A 14,669-nucleotide genomic window follows, 5' to 3' on the forward strand; every position below is an offset into this window, starting at 1 on the left:
AAATATTAACAAAGTTAAGGAAGTTTAGTGGAAAAATAATTTATTACACATAATATTAAGAATTCATCTCTTTAATTAAATATAATAAAGGTAAGTATTACTTTCTTTCTATCTATCTGATTTGATGATTTAGCATTATTTATTTTTTATTTCGAGATATTTTTTTAGATACATTCCATTCAATAGACTACATTTCATTCGGTAAAAGTTGTTTGGATGGTCCATGAAAGAACTTAATAATACATTTAGTGTAAATATTAATATAGAATTTTACTACAATTATAAATTACTTTGTGTCGGAATTATACAGAAAGTGGATTTACTGCAGCTGTATTGTTGAATGCATAATGCTTATTGTTTTGTGCAGTATTGACATAGTCTACTGTTAAACATTATTTATATATTTTGCTTTGATTAAGACATACTGAAACAGGTAGAAGATATTAGTTAATATTATCATATCTGGTTAACGTTATCATTAATACCTAATGTACATTACCTTTCTATAAGTGACGCACGCATAGTTGACGTAATAGCAGTTGGAACAGCTTCATTAAGTTTAAAAACGCTTTCAATAACCGAAAGTTCTGTCGAAGTTGTATCCATACCGCAGAAGGCAACCCAATCATTTACAACCATTCCTCCAGCTATAACATCACTACCTCTATTTACTGTGCCTGCCTGTACATGGTATTTTACTTTGGTAATTAAACATTTAACTTCTTTGTCTTTTATGTCCTATTTTTTAAATATATGAAATTATCTTACCGCGAGTGGTACTTGCAACAAAGATGATAATTCATCTTGATCTTGTATGCATGTTTTTGGATGTACTAAACCACCTTGATTCGATAATACAGAGTACGAACCTACAAGAACATTGCTTGCCACAGTTTGCCTAAATACTTCTACATTCAATGTATCAGTTAAAATTTCTTCTGTTTCCTATGAAATAATATCAATGATAAGTATTCCTAGAGAAAAGAAATTAAGATTATTCCTTAGTATAATACTTGCCCTATCAAGATCAGGATGTACTAAAGCAACATGGTCATTGCAGGCAATAACATTGCCCAGAGCAGATAGCCTTTCTTCAACTCTTTGTACTTTAACATTATCTGGCAGGGAATTTCGTATATGCTGTAGCTCTGTATCTGTTGTTGTGTTTGGCACCAATAACCCATTTTTGTTTCCTGTTGAAATTTACTTTTCATGCTTAAAGCTTTTATTCAAACACGGTTAATGTCAAACTTTAGAGATTAGAACCCTCATATCGTGCTTACCTACGCATAGTCGACCAATTATACGACATCCTGCAACTGACGCGTGAATTACAGGTATAGTTTCAGCTAATTCTGCCTCAAATACACTGTAATTACCAATAATATTTGTTTTATGAATTATAGAAACATAATACGTGTTATGTTAACGCATGTTGACAATGCAGGGTTATGAAATTGTCAAGTTGTTGGAAAAAATTATTGTATTGCACAACATAAGTTTAAGTATAATTGAAGATAAAGTGATAATGACTCATTCTTATTGATACCTGTAAAAATTCTCGGAACCACCGATTGCTACCAAACAATAAGAATTTGTTAACTTGGAAAACACCCCAACTTCGTTGTTATTTTCAAATTGTACACGTACCGCCATGATTATAAATTTATTGTGATTTCAACCAGAATTTTGCAACTGTTATGTTAGATTTTAATCAGTGTTTAAAGTATGCACCGTGATATACACGCTAACCTGTGTTTTACACTTTACACGGTAGCACGAGGTTTATCACACGACTGGACGGCTAAACATGTGAAAAGCTCGTTCACATGGGTCGAGCCATTGTCTGCCCTCTTGTGATAGAACATTGCAACTAGCTACTTTCGAAATTTACCACGAGCTTCCTGTTCTATGTAGCAACTTGTATACGTAATTGCATGTGATCATTTGAAATCGTTCGCGTCTCTTAAAATACAAATTGTGTTATTCTTGAATATGAAATTGAGGTAAAACTAAACACGAATTGCTTCGCCAAAAACATATTACCAAGTTACTAAACAAAGCATATTTTTTCTAGGACAACTTAATCATCATTATATCAGATAAATTTTACTTACGTTTGCTTAATAACAATGATGCATATAACACTTTCTTTTTTACTTATATTATACAGTCTCCATAGAAGTAACATCGCTAATCCAGTACGTCAAGATAATTTAAATAAAATAAAAAATTTCAAATAATCCCCGCGATTGGTCGAAAATACATCCACCTTGAACGTTAAGTCATTCGAGGTACGCGATATCGACCGATCGATTTCACCTGACCGGTTGTTCTTTAGTCGATAATACGCAACAATCAGGTATCATTAGTCGGTGCTTACAATTAACGAAGACAAATGATGTTTGCACAATTCCTTTATTGAAAGTCTTTTGATAATACTGGCAACAGTCATGCGAAGGAAAGAGAAACGTTTTCAAACGAATCGTTACGTTGCGTGATTTTTCGAACGTTCGATAACTCGCAGACATGAGCGTAAGTTAGACTCGACGTTCGCACAATATTAATAAAACCAGCAATTGTTAAAAATCACCGCTTTATTAACAACATTATCGCAAGCATTATAAATACCTTTTGATATAGTTTTCATTTTGATTGGTACTGAAATCGTAGAGATCGTCTTTGTTAGAACATATTGGCAGTATTAGTTGCGCGAAAATGATTTTTCATTATGCAATCTATCGATTAACGTTAAAAGTCACAATCCTATCGGTGTCTTCAGTAGTCTCGAATTTTATCGACGCCAACATTACCGACCGAATGGCACGTATTCAGTGTTCTCGTTCGTTCGAGCGTACTCTTCGTCGAATCTGTGTACAGGAAAGGGAAATCTGTCACGTAAAAAGAAGAAAGAAAGAAAGAAAGAAAGAAAGAGAAATCAAAACAAAAGTTCGTTGACTGGAAGTATCGACCGACGATGCAAAACATCTCACTTTGCGTCGAATATTTTTCCTGCCGAATCGTACAAACGTAATAGGGACAGGAAAGAAAAGAGAGGGAGAGGTAGAGAGCGAATTATTCGTAAATCTTGTCTGTTTTTGATTGCGTGCCACTTTTCAGTCTCGTCCTATCGATTCTTCTGCCATCTCCATCTCCATCTTTATCTTCTTCTCGTTTCTCCTGTTTGCCTCCGGTTCCCCATAGGACGCGTGTATGTTTGTGCGATCAATGTGTACATCAATAGAAAATAGAAATAGTAAACTCTTCAGTTGTTCGAGCTCGGCTTGAACGTCGTGTACTGCGGCGGCTTCTCGATCTTGCAATGGGGCTTCAGGGTTGCTAAACGATCTGGTTTGAGAAACAGCTGCTCCCCCTGCACAATTTTCATCTTAAGGATCTTAACCCATTAAGGACCAAGCGGCGAGGTAATGCACAAAAGTTGCGAAAACGCAACATTATTGAAAACATTATTGAACTTATATAATCCTTTCTTAAGATACAAAAAGTGTATTAAAGTATATTACAGAAGTCCATAGAAAAAGGTAGGTAATATATAGTGGTGTAAATATCTACTTCAACGTTTTCAAAATTTCATTATATTGTAGGATCTGCGATGAAGAGAAGAATATCAAGCAAATGGAATTTCCTTTCACAACCACAACGATAGAAAGCAAAACGAGAGGGAAAATTGCGAGTGAAATGTTGCGTTCACACAACGTTGACTTTTAACAGTGGCGGATCGAGAGGAGGGGCGATAGGGTGATTAACCTTCAAAAATAATAAAATATAAATATATCACTATTATCACATTCTGAAAAATTTGTTAGGCGTATAATTAATGTAAATTGAATTATTTGATCTGGAATATCAGATAGAGATATTAAAACATAAATTACCTACGAAATATAAATGAAGCATATTTTAAATCTTGCGCGCATTTCGCTCCTCCTCCAAGAAAGGCCACTGGATCTGCCATTGACATTTAATGGGTTAAGAGATTGCGAATTTGATCGCATTCAAGGTAAATACGCGCGTAACCGTAAGCGCCTGGGTAATAAAACTCTATGGATAGTATATGCTACGGGTGATTACTTAGCAATCGGAAATAATAAACTATAGAATATATGTAGGTGCGGTTTGTGCAAATATTCTGATATGTACGTAGAAAGAAACAGGGCCGTTTTATTCTTCGGGTTATGATCGGCTCATTGTTCTCCACGTTATTATTAGATATTTATTGATGCCGTTCATTACGATGCGCCGGTATTGACGCGGCAATGCTGCCAAAATGATGCGTTTTATTATGTAAATACGCTGCTGACGAGGAAAATATCGTGACAATTGGACGAAGCAATTACCAATTGAAAATTGTCATCGAATAAAGTAGGCATTAATCGCATTGTTTCAATGAAATTTTTCAAAACGCATCACTTTGTTACCAGCTGCGACATAATTTTCAACGTGTCTAATGAGTTTCGAATATCCGCAAATACGGAATAAATATTCGCGCGCATGTTAATATTATCGACATCGATGTAAATAACGTCCTGATAAACGTTATGAATAAATATTTAGACTGGTTTGGTAATCGAAATTTCATAAAACGTTGGAATTTTCGTTCGATCAAAATATTTGTTCTTTCAGGTTGGATAGGACAAAAAAAAAAAAAAAAAAGAAAAAAATATCGTGATTTCTCGTCCTATAAAACGGTCCTGGGTTCGTTTGGATTCTTATATCAAACGGGGATATATATATACTGGGAAAGTGAAGCAAACAGTGCTCGATGTTACGCAAACGTGTCACATACTGTACACGGTTTCAAACAGGTTGATATCGATAATTTGTATAGGTATGTACTTGCGTGGCATGCTCGCGATCGTTTCCGCGATGGTAAAAGGGATATTACGGGGTCTGATAACAAACGGACAAGCACACGCATCTGTATGATTATTTTTTAATGACAACATGATACACGAAAGAGAGTACTCGAAGCTCGTTCGAGCTGCTTCTACACAGAGCGTCATACAGCGTCGTCTCACGTAGATTGCTTGGTTACAGGCATGGACGAAGTTCACCGACGGCGATGACAGTCTCGAAACGCAAGCAGCGAGGCTAATTAATGGTTACAATGATCCTGTGCTAACGATGACAATGACGTGTTGCGATCAGACGAAGCGCGAATGTGACGAGAAGAGGGAGAGCGAGAGAGAGAGAGAGAGAGGGAGGGAGAAGAAACGTCGTCTCAACGAAGATAAGTAAAAGATATGTACACAGAAATGTCAGCATGCACGCGGAATTTGCGAGGTCGTAACATGCTCGGTAATAATCGTCGTGGAACGCAAATCAAGGGGAAATCCCTTCGAACGATTAAATTACATCGTAAATTTCGTTCGTTTGGTAGCGATAGCGCCCACGTTGCGCCTTTTCACGGTTCGGTTTAAGTAAATAGCAATTTGCTCTCTTGTCCATCGATTTTCGGAGAAACCAGTTAAGCGTGTGTACAAGACGGAACTTAACGTTATCGAACCGCGGAATTGTTCTGAATAATCGTAAACTTCGATTAGTAATTAGCATTACTGTAACCTATCCCAATCGTTCGAAGGGGTAATTCTCAGTAATCGCTGATACGCTTATTCGAAGTTGGATTGTTTAAACGAATAGATCGGTAATCGAACATGCGATTATCCGTGGCTTTTAATTACATTGGCGGATGCTCGCCGTCCGATTATTATAATAACAATAAATCTGTCGGTAATGAGATTTATCGTAAGTAATTATCTTCAGTACCATCTATATTTATATATAAATTTTCGAAGTCTCCTTGATACCTCGATATACAGTGATCAGGCAATGATTCAGCCGATGGTATACTTACGAAATAAGTATACGTATACGTATGTATACTGTTTTTTAAAATAAGAGTCTGTCTTTCGTTTAGAAACGACAACGCCGACAAACGCGCGCTCGTCCTGGAAATAGTGGTGTTTGGATGCAAGAACGAAACGAAAGCGATGGGAAAGATGCAAGCCGGATGGACCAAATCAAACTCCTAACCCAATCTCGTTCTTCACGGTACAACAGTCGCTTCTCTTATAACGCGCGACCAATTTCTGGTTTCTGTCGAGTAATACAGAGACAACATTCAAAATTCTAATACTTAATTTACCAGCTGTATGTTTTCCACGCGATGCCCCGCGGAAGTGGGTCAGATTATATCATCGAAATGGCTCGAGAGAAAAGTTAAATTAGGATTCGTTTCCTTTTTGCCGCCGACCTGCAACATTCGTTTCTACTTGCCGTTACTTCCAAGACACAGTCCGACCCCCGTAGCACGAACCGTATAGAAAACGTTCGCGAACCGATTATTCTTTCGATTGTTCACCGTTAATTAACAAGCAAAGGATCTAATAGTCGGACTGATTTGAGAAAGTGGCAGTCGCGTTAAAGCAAAAGTGGCTGCAACCGCTACTTACGTACACGTATCTAAATGACGTTACCTACGACCTACAAGGACGTTGCGGTAATTGGCAGAGGGATACCGCGATGTCTAGATGCAACCAAATGCATGCGTAATGTACCCTACTGGCCGCATAAATCACTCAAACGACTATCTCGATCGGGGTAGGGACAGCGGCTAGTGGTCAATACTTGTGCAGGTCTATATTGTCAACGTGGCGTTATTGCGATACGAGACGGAAAATGCGACATACTTTCGACGTGTATGTGTATATACAAGTTCACAGAACGATGGTCGGTAATTGCATAATATATGTATCATTTTTGTAAAGCGTTACACCATGTCTCGTGCATAGCGGATGCATGCGTATCCTTTGAGATCGTTCCTTTTTCGTTCATACGTCGACGGAATTTGAACGAGCGAACTCCCGATAGAATGGTATCTAACGAGAAAACACAACGCGATCGACGATATCGTAAAAATAGTTGGAATGAAATCATCGCGGTCTGATACCAGCTACTTTTATTCGCTGGCGTTATGGGACACGAGAGTCGAGCATGTGTATTTGTAATACTCTCGCCGTAAATGTTCTCGATATATCATTTTAGCGTGATGCTTTCGACTATCGTGAGATCGTTCTAAGGTAAGCGCGAACACGAGAAAGGACGACGAAGTCTGCGAAATGCTCAGTCAAGACCAAGACGTACAGCGATGTAAAAATTTCTTGGTTAGCCGTTAGACCGATGGATTCTCTCGTGCCAGACGAAATTGTACGTCTTGCGGGCCTTCAAGTCATGCGTAAATATCTGAAAGGTGTAACGGATGCTAAACTCTCGAATATGAAACTCTTGTGTTACAACCAACGATAAAACGCTGAAAGATCTTTGATCTTTCTCGAAGCTTTAAACTCTTGACAAAAAAAAAAAAAAGAAAAAGGAAAAAAAGAAGAAGAAAAGGGATCGTGCTTGGTATCCTGCATCGAACGAGATGATACGGTAATGTTGAAAACCGAAGCAACTTGAATGCAGCCACGGACCGAATGCTTCTACGCGTTGTTTTTCGCGTACGTTAGCTCACTCTCGTTTCTCGAGTTTTCGCGGGAGCAAAAAAATTTCACTTTTAACGTGTACCTTTGCACGGCTGCAATGGACCGAACGCAACGCTCATCGGATAAAAATCCAAAGGGAATTTCGTTTCGTTGTTTATTTTTCCCCCGAGTTGGCGATTTAAATAGATAAATAAAAGAGAAAAGAAAAAAAAGAAAGGAAACGTGGGAAGATCCCGGGAAAAATCAAGAGCGGAAGGATCGATGGAAAAACTTGACTAGGCGCTGTTGGGAATGGAAAATTAAAATGAGCTGCCCGGGGGATGGTGTTGCGTCGTGTACGTTTCCGTTAGCAGAGATTCGCTCGAAAAATGAGCAAGAAAAGCACAGTGTCTAGGGAAGTTGTGCTGTGCGTATTGTGTACCGTTCGTGCATTCGTTCAGCTATACGAAGGGGGAGAGAGAGAGAGAGAGAGAGAGAGACAGTCAGGTCTAAAGGAAAAAGGGAATAAAACAACGTTTTGCGGGATGTCGCTCAGCGACATCGTCACTCTACTCTGTGAGAATAGTTTTTGTTTCTTGTCTCTCTGTCTATCAACTTATCTGACCTGAAGCGTATACTGTGGTCCGTGAGGCTGTCCGTGGTGATGATGATGATGCCTCTGATAATGTTGCTGTTGGTGCGGTGGATCGTGTTGATAACACTCTTGCTGATACTGTTGCGACGGGACAGGTTTCAAAACGTGGTTCGGTCGTTTCTCGGACGCGTACTGCTGGCTGTTGCGTTCCATCGTGTCCACGGCTAAGCGAGGATCCTCTATCATCGTGTTCGAAGCCTTCGTGCTGAAACAGGCCACCACTGTCTGCTTCGCTCTCCACTGTGGCTGCTTTAGCCTCCTAGCTTTCTCGCTTTCGCGTAATCCCTCGATTCGATCGGTTGATAAGCATATCGCGTTGGATCGCGTAAGATCGCGTAAAATCGCTCAGAGACGAATTAACGTCGGTTCGCGACGCCAGCAATTAAGCCAACCGAGGGAAATAGCGAGTCGAATAATTCATTAACGCGCACGTGCTCCGCGAGGATGTGTCTCCTTGAAAAGAGTTCTCCAGGTTTTCCATGTAAATTGCTTCGACGTTTATTCGTGCAAATCACCAGGGGACGCAATATCGTGTGCTTACCAATGCACTTGCTGCAGCGCAGGCACCGTATTTCTGGCCACGCAGCATCTATCCGAGCGTAGGAAACAAACGAATCCCATTACCAGCACCGAGAGCACCGTAAACCCAGCGACAGCGCCGATAACGAGTGGAATCTGTAACAAATACGCGGCAGGAAAAAAAGAGCTTTTTCCTGCAACCCAGAAAACATTGTCTCGAGCGCGCGTTCTAGCGAGCACGCGTGTACAGAATATATATGTTCCCGGCTACATTTAATTTAAATACCAACAGACTCTGTTCAATTATTTAATTAGGCCATCTGTTCTCGCAAGTTGAGAGAAAAAGACAGGCGAGAACGTTCGCTCGAAACGCGTCGGCCAGTCGGTTTCTTCCTTCACGTCGAATAGATATCGTTATAATTACCTGTCCTGGTTCGTCGACTTTCAACATCAGGGCTCGGCGATCGCTTCCACGATCGTTCTCCACGATTACGTGGTACAGTCTCTGATCCTCCTTCACCGTGCTAGTCAGTTCTAAGACGGCAATATAACAATCCTCGACCGCTAACGGCTCCAGATCCAGCGCCCGATATCGTGATTCCAGAACTTCACCTGCAAACATTTCCCGGCTAATTAGATCCGATAGAGTTATCGTTATAATCGTAAACGTTCGATCAACGTAAGATCACGGACCGCTGAAACGAGATGAATTGTATGGGAAACAACCAAAAAGGGAAGAAACGAAAAGAGGAAGAAAGAACGAACGGAAAGTACGAAAATGCAAACTCGTTCTACTTAAACAACGGCCGACAAAAAGTGTGAACTAACGCGTGGAAAGGGTCGAAGCATAGGGTGATCTCGAGAATGGATAGACGGTCGAACGTGGGGAATCTGGTGAAGGATCGAAGGCTTGTCGTGGAAGTTGGAGGTTCGGCTCGTTGAGGAGGACGCGAGAAAAAGGCGGGTAATTAAAGAGGAGCTTGCGGCTAAAGGGATGCTCGAATTAATTAATCGCGAGTATACCACTTTTCAGTAATAAGGAGTGCCAATTAGTGAGAAGAGACGTACGTAAAAAAAAAACTGAAAGAGCAAACCAAAGACTCGAATACTTTTGGCGGTAGAGCTAGGAAGCAGTCTAACCGGCGTGGAGTCTGGTGCTGCCCCATTCCCAAGCCACGAGCCGGGGCTTCGGGTCGGAACACAGTCTGATCTCTAATTTCGCTGGGCTCCCTTCGGTCGTTGCCACGACAAACTTCTCCGTGATGGCCGGTTTCACCACCTGCGACACACGTTAAGCAACTCCTTCTACCCTACTTTTCTCAATGTTCTTCCATCGTCTTTGTCCTCTATCGCGTTCTCGCCGCTCTACTTTCCACCTACACGCCGTTTTAATGAACACGAAAGTTTACGAGCGCACGAGTCCGGTTACCGGCAAGGAACCGTCGATAATTGACTTTCATTTCACTTTCTTTTCTTTCTTTTTTATTCCAAATTTTATTCCAAACGATTATCATTTGACGAACATTTCGTGGCTAGCGTTCTCGCGCAAGAGTGAAATATCTCGCGTCGATTACACGGAATATTCGGGGGTCACAAGTGGTGCGCGGATCATGGAACACAAAACGTAGCGGAGCGTATGAAACCAGTGTAACTGCAATCAACCGACGAATGTATCGTGAAAATGACGTTTTACTCCACCCCCGTATATGCACGTGCGTACGTATATTTTTCCACTTCCTCGTCCCCTGTACACGAGCTCGGGACAAATACGAATTTCTCGTTCCATATTTAAATATGTCAGAACGGGGGGGTGTAGTGGCGGGTTTGCGTCAACAGATCGACGGGCACGTAGAGCGAACAAACATAATTTTGTTAATTAATCGCAGATAGCGATCGTTTGTTTTTCCGATCGTATTGATTTCGTAATAAAAGCCTAGAACGGACAATGCATAATCGCAATGCGGTAAAAAATCGGTTAACTTCCGCGTTTCTCTTTTTCGACGTGCATCGCGTGTCTCGCGGATCGATTCAATTTTAACTCGACCATCGTCCTTTTCCGCTCGATTTTCCTTCGAACCGAGTTTTTCCAGTTAATCCGCCCGTAATAATTCGCAGTCCGATTGCATCGTTTCAGCGCCGCGTTGTCCTTTCGAGAACGCGTACAGGACAGAGGATAACGTACTATACGTAACGAGTTTGATTTGCGTCTTACCCTGGGCGCGCCGACCACTTGCAGAGATACAGGATCGCTTTTAACTTCTCTGACGTTGCCATTGATCTTGTTCGAGGCGAGACATATGTATTGACCCTGTTGCTCGTACGTCACGTTCGTCAGGATCAATCGCTGTCCGGTACCGCATTCCAATGGCATCCGGCCATCGGTGAAGATCTGGGCCCATCTGGGGCGGAGTTGAAAAAGCCATAGTCGCATTTCAGTTCGACACGTTCACCCATTGCTCTTTCGCTACTGTATAACTACCGCGTGCAACGACGACATTGCACTAGCGAGAATCATTTTAACCACGTGATTCGGGACGCTCGTAAATACGGATAACGTCCGTGGCACGTGGCGAACGTAAAGGTGCAACAAGTATGCAAACAAACGAAGATTATGACAAGCACACGTTTACAGAACAAATAAGATAAAATGGTAAATCATACATAGCTTATAGCGAGTCCATTTTCAGGGCGATTGACGGCGTGTTGGCGTGCAAACTAAAGATTCAAAGGTGAAAGCGAAGCGGCAAAAGCTGGAGGATAAGAAAAGAAAACGATTGGAACGAGAAGAAACGAAAAGAATACGAGGGTTGGAAGCAATCGACGAATAGGTCACCTGTATTCAGCCGGTGGCATCGCGTCAGCGTTGCACTCGAACGAGGCTCCGGAAAAAAGTAACGCCGTAGTCAGTCGATCCGGGCCCACTGAGCTGATCGTCGGCGGATCTGCGTGAAAACCAGACGGTTCTCTAGCTCTATCGATCGCGTTCGTCGATATCCGGAATAAGCGTTGGAATGTTCGCTAACCGTGTTCGCGTGAACCGAGTGCCGACGATGATCGCGTTTAACGGTTCTCGTTTTACTAATTCTTGACCGCGATAGCTGCTAGGGGAAAGTTTGTGTAGCGCGAGGAACCGAAACTGTTGAAAACAACCTGAAAGCCGGCAAGTATCTCGCTGCTCTAACGCAAATACCGTCTCGAAACTATTCAGCCAGCCACTTGCGAACGCGTTTCGACGCTTCGATGATTATCGTGTCCCGGGGTCGATCGTCTTTGCGGTCGGGTCGCGTTATCGAGCCATAATCGAGCACCGGCCGGAGATTCTAACGCTATTTTTATTCACAAAGCGGTTGAAAGTATACGGCCGCTTACAAGCCTGTCTCGAGTATAGAAGGGTTAATCGCTGATACTTTGAGAACGATTGGCAGACCTCGAGTAGCAGGAAGCTTGGAAAGTGGAAACGAGGCCGACGACACTTACAGTTGACGGACACTTGAACGGACACAGGGCTGCTTTCACCCTCGGTATTGGCCGCTTCGCAGATATAGACGGCCGCGTGATTCCTATAGATCGGCGAGAATAGCAGCGTTTCCCCGATACTCGCCACTTCGGCCACTCCTGGGCTCTTCGTTCTCCTCCAGAGGATCGAGGCCGGGGGATTCGCGTCGGCTAGACATCGAATCTCCAACTGATCACGACCTTCTTCCAGTTGCCCGGTCGGCACACCGACCAGTCTCGTCTCGGGCGCGTCTGAAACATTTTCATTTCGTCCGATCCTGTTACGCCGCGCTTTCCAACAAGCGAAATTTTAATTATACTTTCGCGGTTACACGTTCGTCACCTAACGGCCTAGGGCGAGGAAATTAATTTTCTCCTTAAAGAAAGGAAAGAAAAACTGTCGGTGGTTGGGGCAGGGCGGTTGATTCGATGGCGAAGAGAGGAGAGTTTAATTGAAATCGCGGACGAGAATTGCTATCAGAGCTTTAATCATAGCGCGCCGGCTCGCGGAACACGGCGGAAAAATAAACACCGGTTGCGAGAGTAAACGCTGGTTGCAGTAGCAAGTTTTCAGATTCGATCCTTCGTTAATGAGCGCGTAATTAAAAGTGGATCCGGATCGTATCATCTGAAAGAAGCGGCACATGGAGTCGAAGGGTTGGCCCGACGACTGCTACGTGTCGACCGCCCGTTCGATCAGTTTATTCTCGCGTTCGATCCGAACAAAGATGTTTCTCCCTCGGTGTTCCTCCGGGCCGATAGGAAAAAAGGCAACACACGGAGAGAACCTGATAATGGAATGGAAAACAATGGCACGCGAGCGTAACACCCAGAAAGACAGAGAGAGAGAGAGAGAAAGAGAGTAAGAGCACGCAAGCTAACGTACAGATCTCGAAATAATGAATCAAAGTTGGACCAGTATCCCGCCGTTTCGTTATTCCTTGTCAGAAATAATTAGTTAGCCGCGGCTCACGAAAAATTCAATTACACCTGCGCGCAGTTAATCCTGCGGCTGTTTTCCAAACGGGAGAAACAGAGAAACCGGCTGAAACAGCACACTGGCTGATTCCGGTCTTTCTGGTTAATCGATGTGTGCGCGATCTCGTCCCAGCCTAGGAAAATCCTACCGGCCTTTTCCTTTGCCTCTTCTGTTGCCCTCTTCCCCGTTTCGGTTTGAATCGACGTATTCGGATCGATCGACGGATCAATCCTTCGTCCGCGCGTAAAGGGAAAGGAAAATGAAGGGAAATTTAATTGGTCTCTTACGATAAAAGATGACGAGGCAAAGCTTGTAACCGAGATGAAATAATGCATCGGTCGAGGCATCGAATGGATTTACTGGAAATCACGTTTCGATAAATGCAGTCTATCAAACTAGTCGGTACTGCGCTCTCTCTCTCTCTCTCTCTCTCTTTCTCTCTCTCTGTATTCGATTAACTTGCATTGAATTGACGCGTTACGTTGTATTTTTCAACGAAAGCAATTACGCGGTTGAAGGGATCGATCGACGGGGTTACGGTTGAAGGCCCGTCGAAGAATATCGCGAAAGGGAGGGTCGTTCGCTTTTCACCCTCGTTTGTCCGGTTTTGATCCCGACAAAGCTCTCGATTAAAGGCACTGGACGTGGAAAATAATTTACCGTGTTAATATACAATTACCCCCTCCTGGCTACCTACAGGCTCTTCCCGTTGATTTAAACCAATGAAACTGTGCGGCGGCCACCGGGAAACGTCACAAATGATGGTTAATTAATGTTGGAATACGGATCCAAATTGTATTAATTAATAATTTCAGTGCCGACCTATTTCCCCGAGGGCCAAAAATAACAAGCTCGTATTCAGACTTGGAAATACGATTACGCAACTCGCAAAGAGAAGCGGCTAAACCGGATAGACATAGCCCGTACAAACTCGTCTCCGACCTGTGTCTCTTGCCTGTGTCTCGCGAGAACTCGGCTACACCGTAACTCGATTCTCCGATTAAGTGTTTCTTTTGTCGCGCAACTAACGAACATCCTACCTACTTCGGTTAGGATCGAACGATCCTTTCGCGCTTACTTAAACTTTCCATGAACCGTGACGATTTAGGAGACGATTTTCGATGGACAGCATGACGAACGGATCAGCGGCGGTAATTTAAAACGGCGAAAATCGATTTCGCGCTTGAAACGACGAGAATCGCGTCTCTACAAATCGTATTTCGAAGTGCAGCAACCTCCGTTGTAAAAGCAACGCCAGGCGCGTGGTGACGCACGTTTACGTGGAATTTCTTTTTTTTATCGCAAGGCCGATGGATTAATTCGCGAAAAGCGGACAGGTCCCGTACTGTTCAGGTGTCAAGGCGGAACGTCCTGGGAAGATGTGGAAAATGAAAAAAGCCGGTCGGCGCGATGCTGTCGAATCGAATCGTCGTATAGGTAGAGTGCAGGTAGCTCGCGCAGCTGTTCATTTCACGTAACAATGATTTCGAAATACGCGCGAACGAACACTCGCTGACCCATTCACAATTTCAACTGC

General features: G+C 42.7%; 2 protein-coding genes and 1 long non-coding RNA gene across 6 annotated transcripts in view; 1 reads left to right on the plus strand and 2 right to left on the minus strand.

The window, feature by feature from the left end:
* Positions 1–57: 57 nt before the first annotated feature.
* Positions 58–1,804, minus strand: LOC126869425 (eukaryotic translation initiation factor 6). Its single transcript, XM_050625937.1, has 6 exons — positions 1,550–1,804; positions 1,284–1,369; positions 1,018–1,193; positions 769–945; positions 500–681; positions 58–424 (listed from the first exon to the last, which is right to left on the minus strand). The coding sequence occupies exons 1-6, from the start codon at positions 1,654–1,656 to the stop codon at positions 415–417; spliced, it is 738 nt and encodes a 245-aa protein (XP_050481894.1). The 5' UTR covers positions 1,657–1,804; the 3' UTR covers positions 58–414.
* Positions 1,805–2,404: 600 nt separating this feature from the next.
* The window catches only part of LOC126869414 (hemicentin-1-like), a 173,782-nt gene continuing 161,517 nt past the window's right edge, over positions 2,405–14,669 (minus strand). For all 4 annotated transcript variants that reach the window (XM_050625911.1, XM_050625912.1, XM_050625910.1 and 1 more), the window contains 8 exons: positions 12,136–12,405; positions 11,492–11,600; positions 10,871–11,057; positions 9,799–9,937; positions 9,083–9,270; positions 8,681–8,814; positions 8,110–8,344; positions 2,405–3,373 (listed from right to left, as the gene is read on the minus strand). In XM_050625911.1, coding sequence (XP_050481868.1) covers positions 3,266–3,373; positions 8,110–8,344; positions 8,681–8,814; positions 9,083–9,270; positions 9,799–9,937; positions 10,871–11,057; positions 11,492–11,600; positions 12,136–12,405 — 1,370 coding nt within the window. In that variant the 3' untranslated portion in view covers positions 2,405–3,265. The remainder of the gene's footprint in view (positions 3,374–8,109; positions 8,345–8,680; positions 8,815–9,082; positions 9,271–9,798; positions 9,938–10,870; positions 11,058–11,491; positions 11,601–12,135; positions 12,406–14,669) is intronic.
* LOC126869433 (uncharacterized) lies at positions 3,279–7,404 on the plus strand. Its single transcript, XR_007690928.1, has 2 exons — positions 3,279–3,425; positions 3,606–7,404. It is a non-coding gene; the product is annotated as an uncharacterized LOC126869433 (long non-coding RNA).

Source organism: Bombus huntii, chromosome 9, assembly GCF_024542735.1.
Source record: "Bombus huntii isolate Logan2020A chromosome 9, iyBomHunt1.1, whole genome shotgun sequence".
NCBI lineage: Eukaryota > Metazoa > Arthropoda > Insecta > Hymenoptera > Apidae > Bombus > Bombus huntii.

Excerpts from the sequence above, each read along its gene's own strand:
- LOC126869425 (XM_050625937.1), bottom strand. The coding sequence starts at position 1,656 with ATGGCGGTACGTGTACAATTTGAAAATAACAACGAAGTTGGGGTGTTT. Across the intron at positions 946-1,017 it reads TACATCCTGATCTTGATAGG|GAAACAGAAGAAATTTTAAC; the intron begins GCAAGTATTATA and ends ATTATTTCATAG. Across the intron at positions 682-768 it reads TGTTGCAAGTACCACTCGCG|GCAGGCACAGTAAATAGAGG; the intron begins GTAAGATAATTT and ends TACCATGTACAG.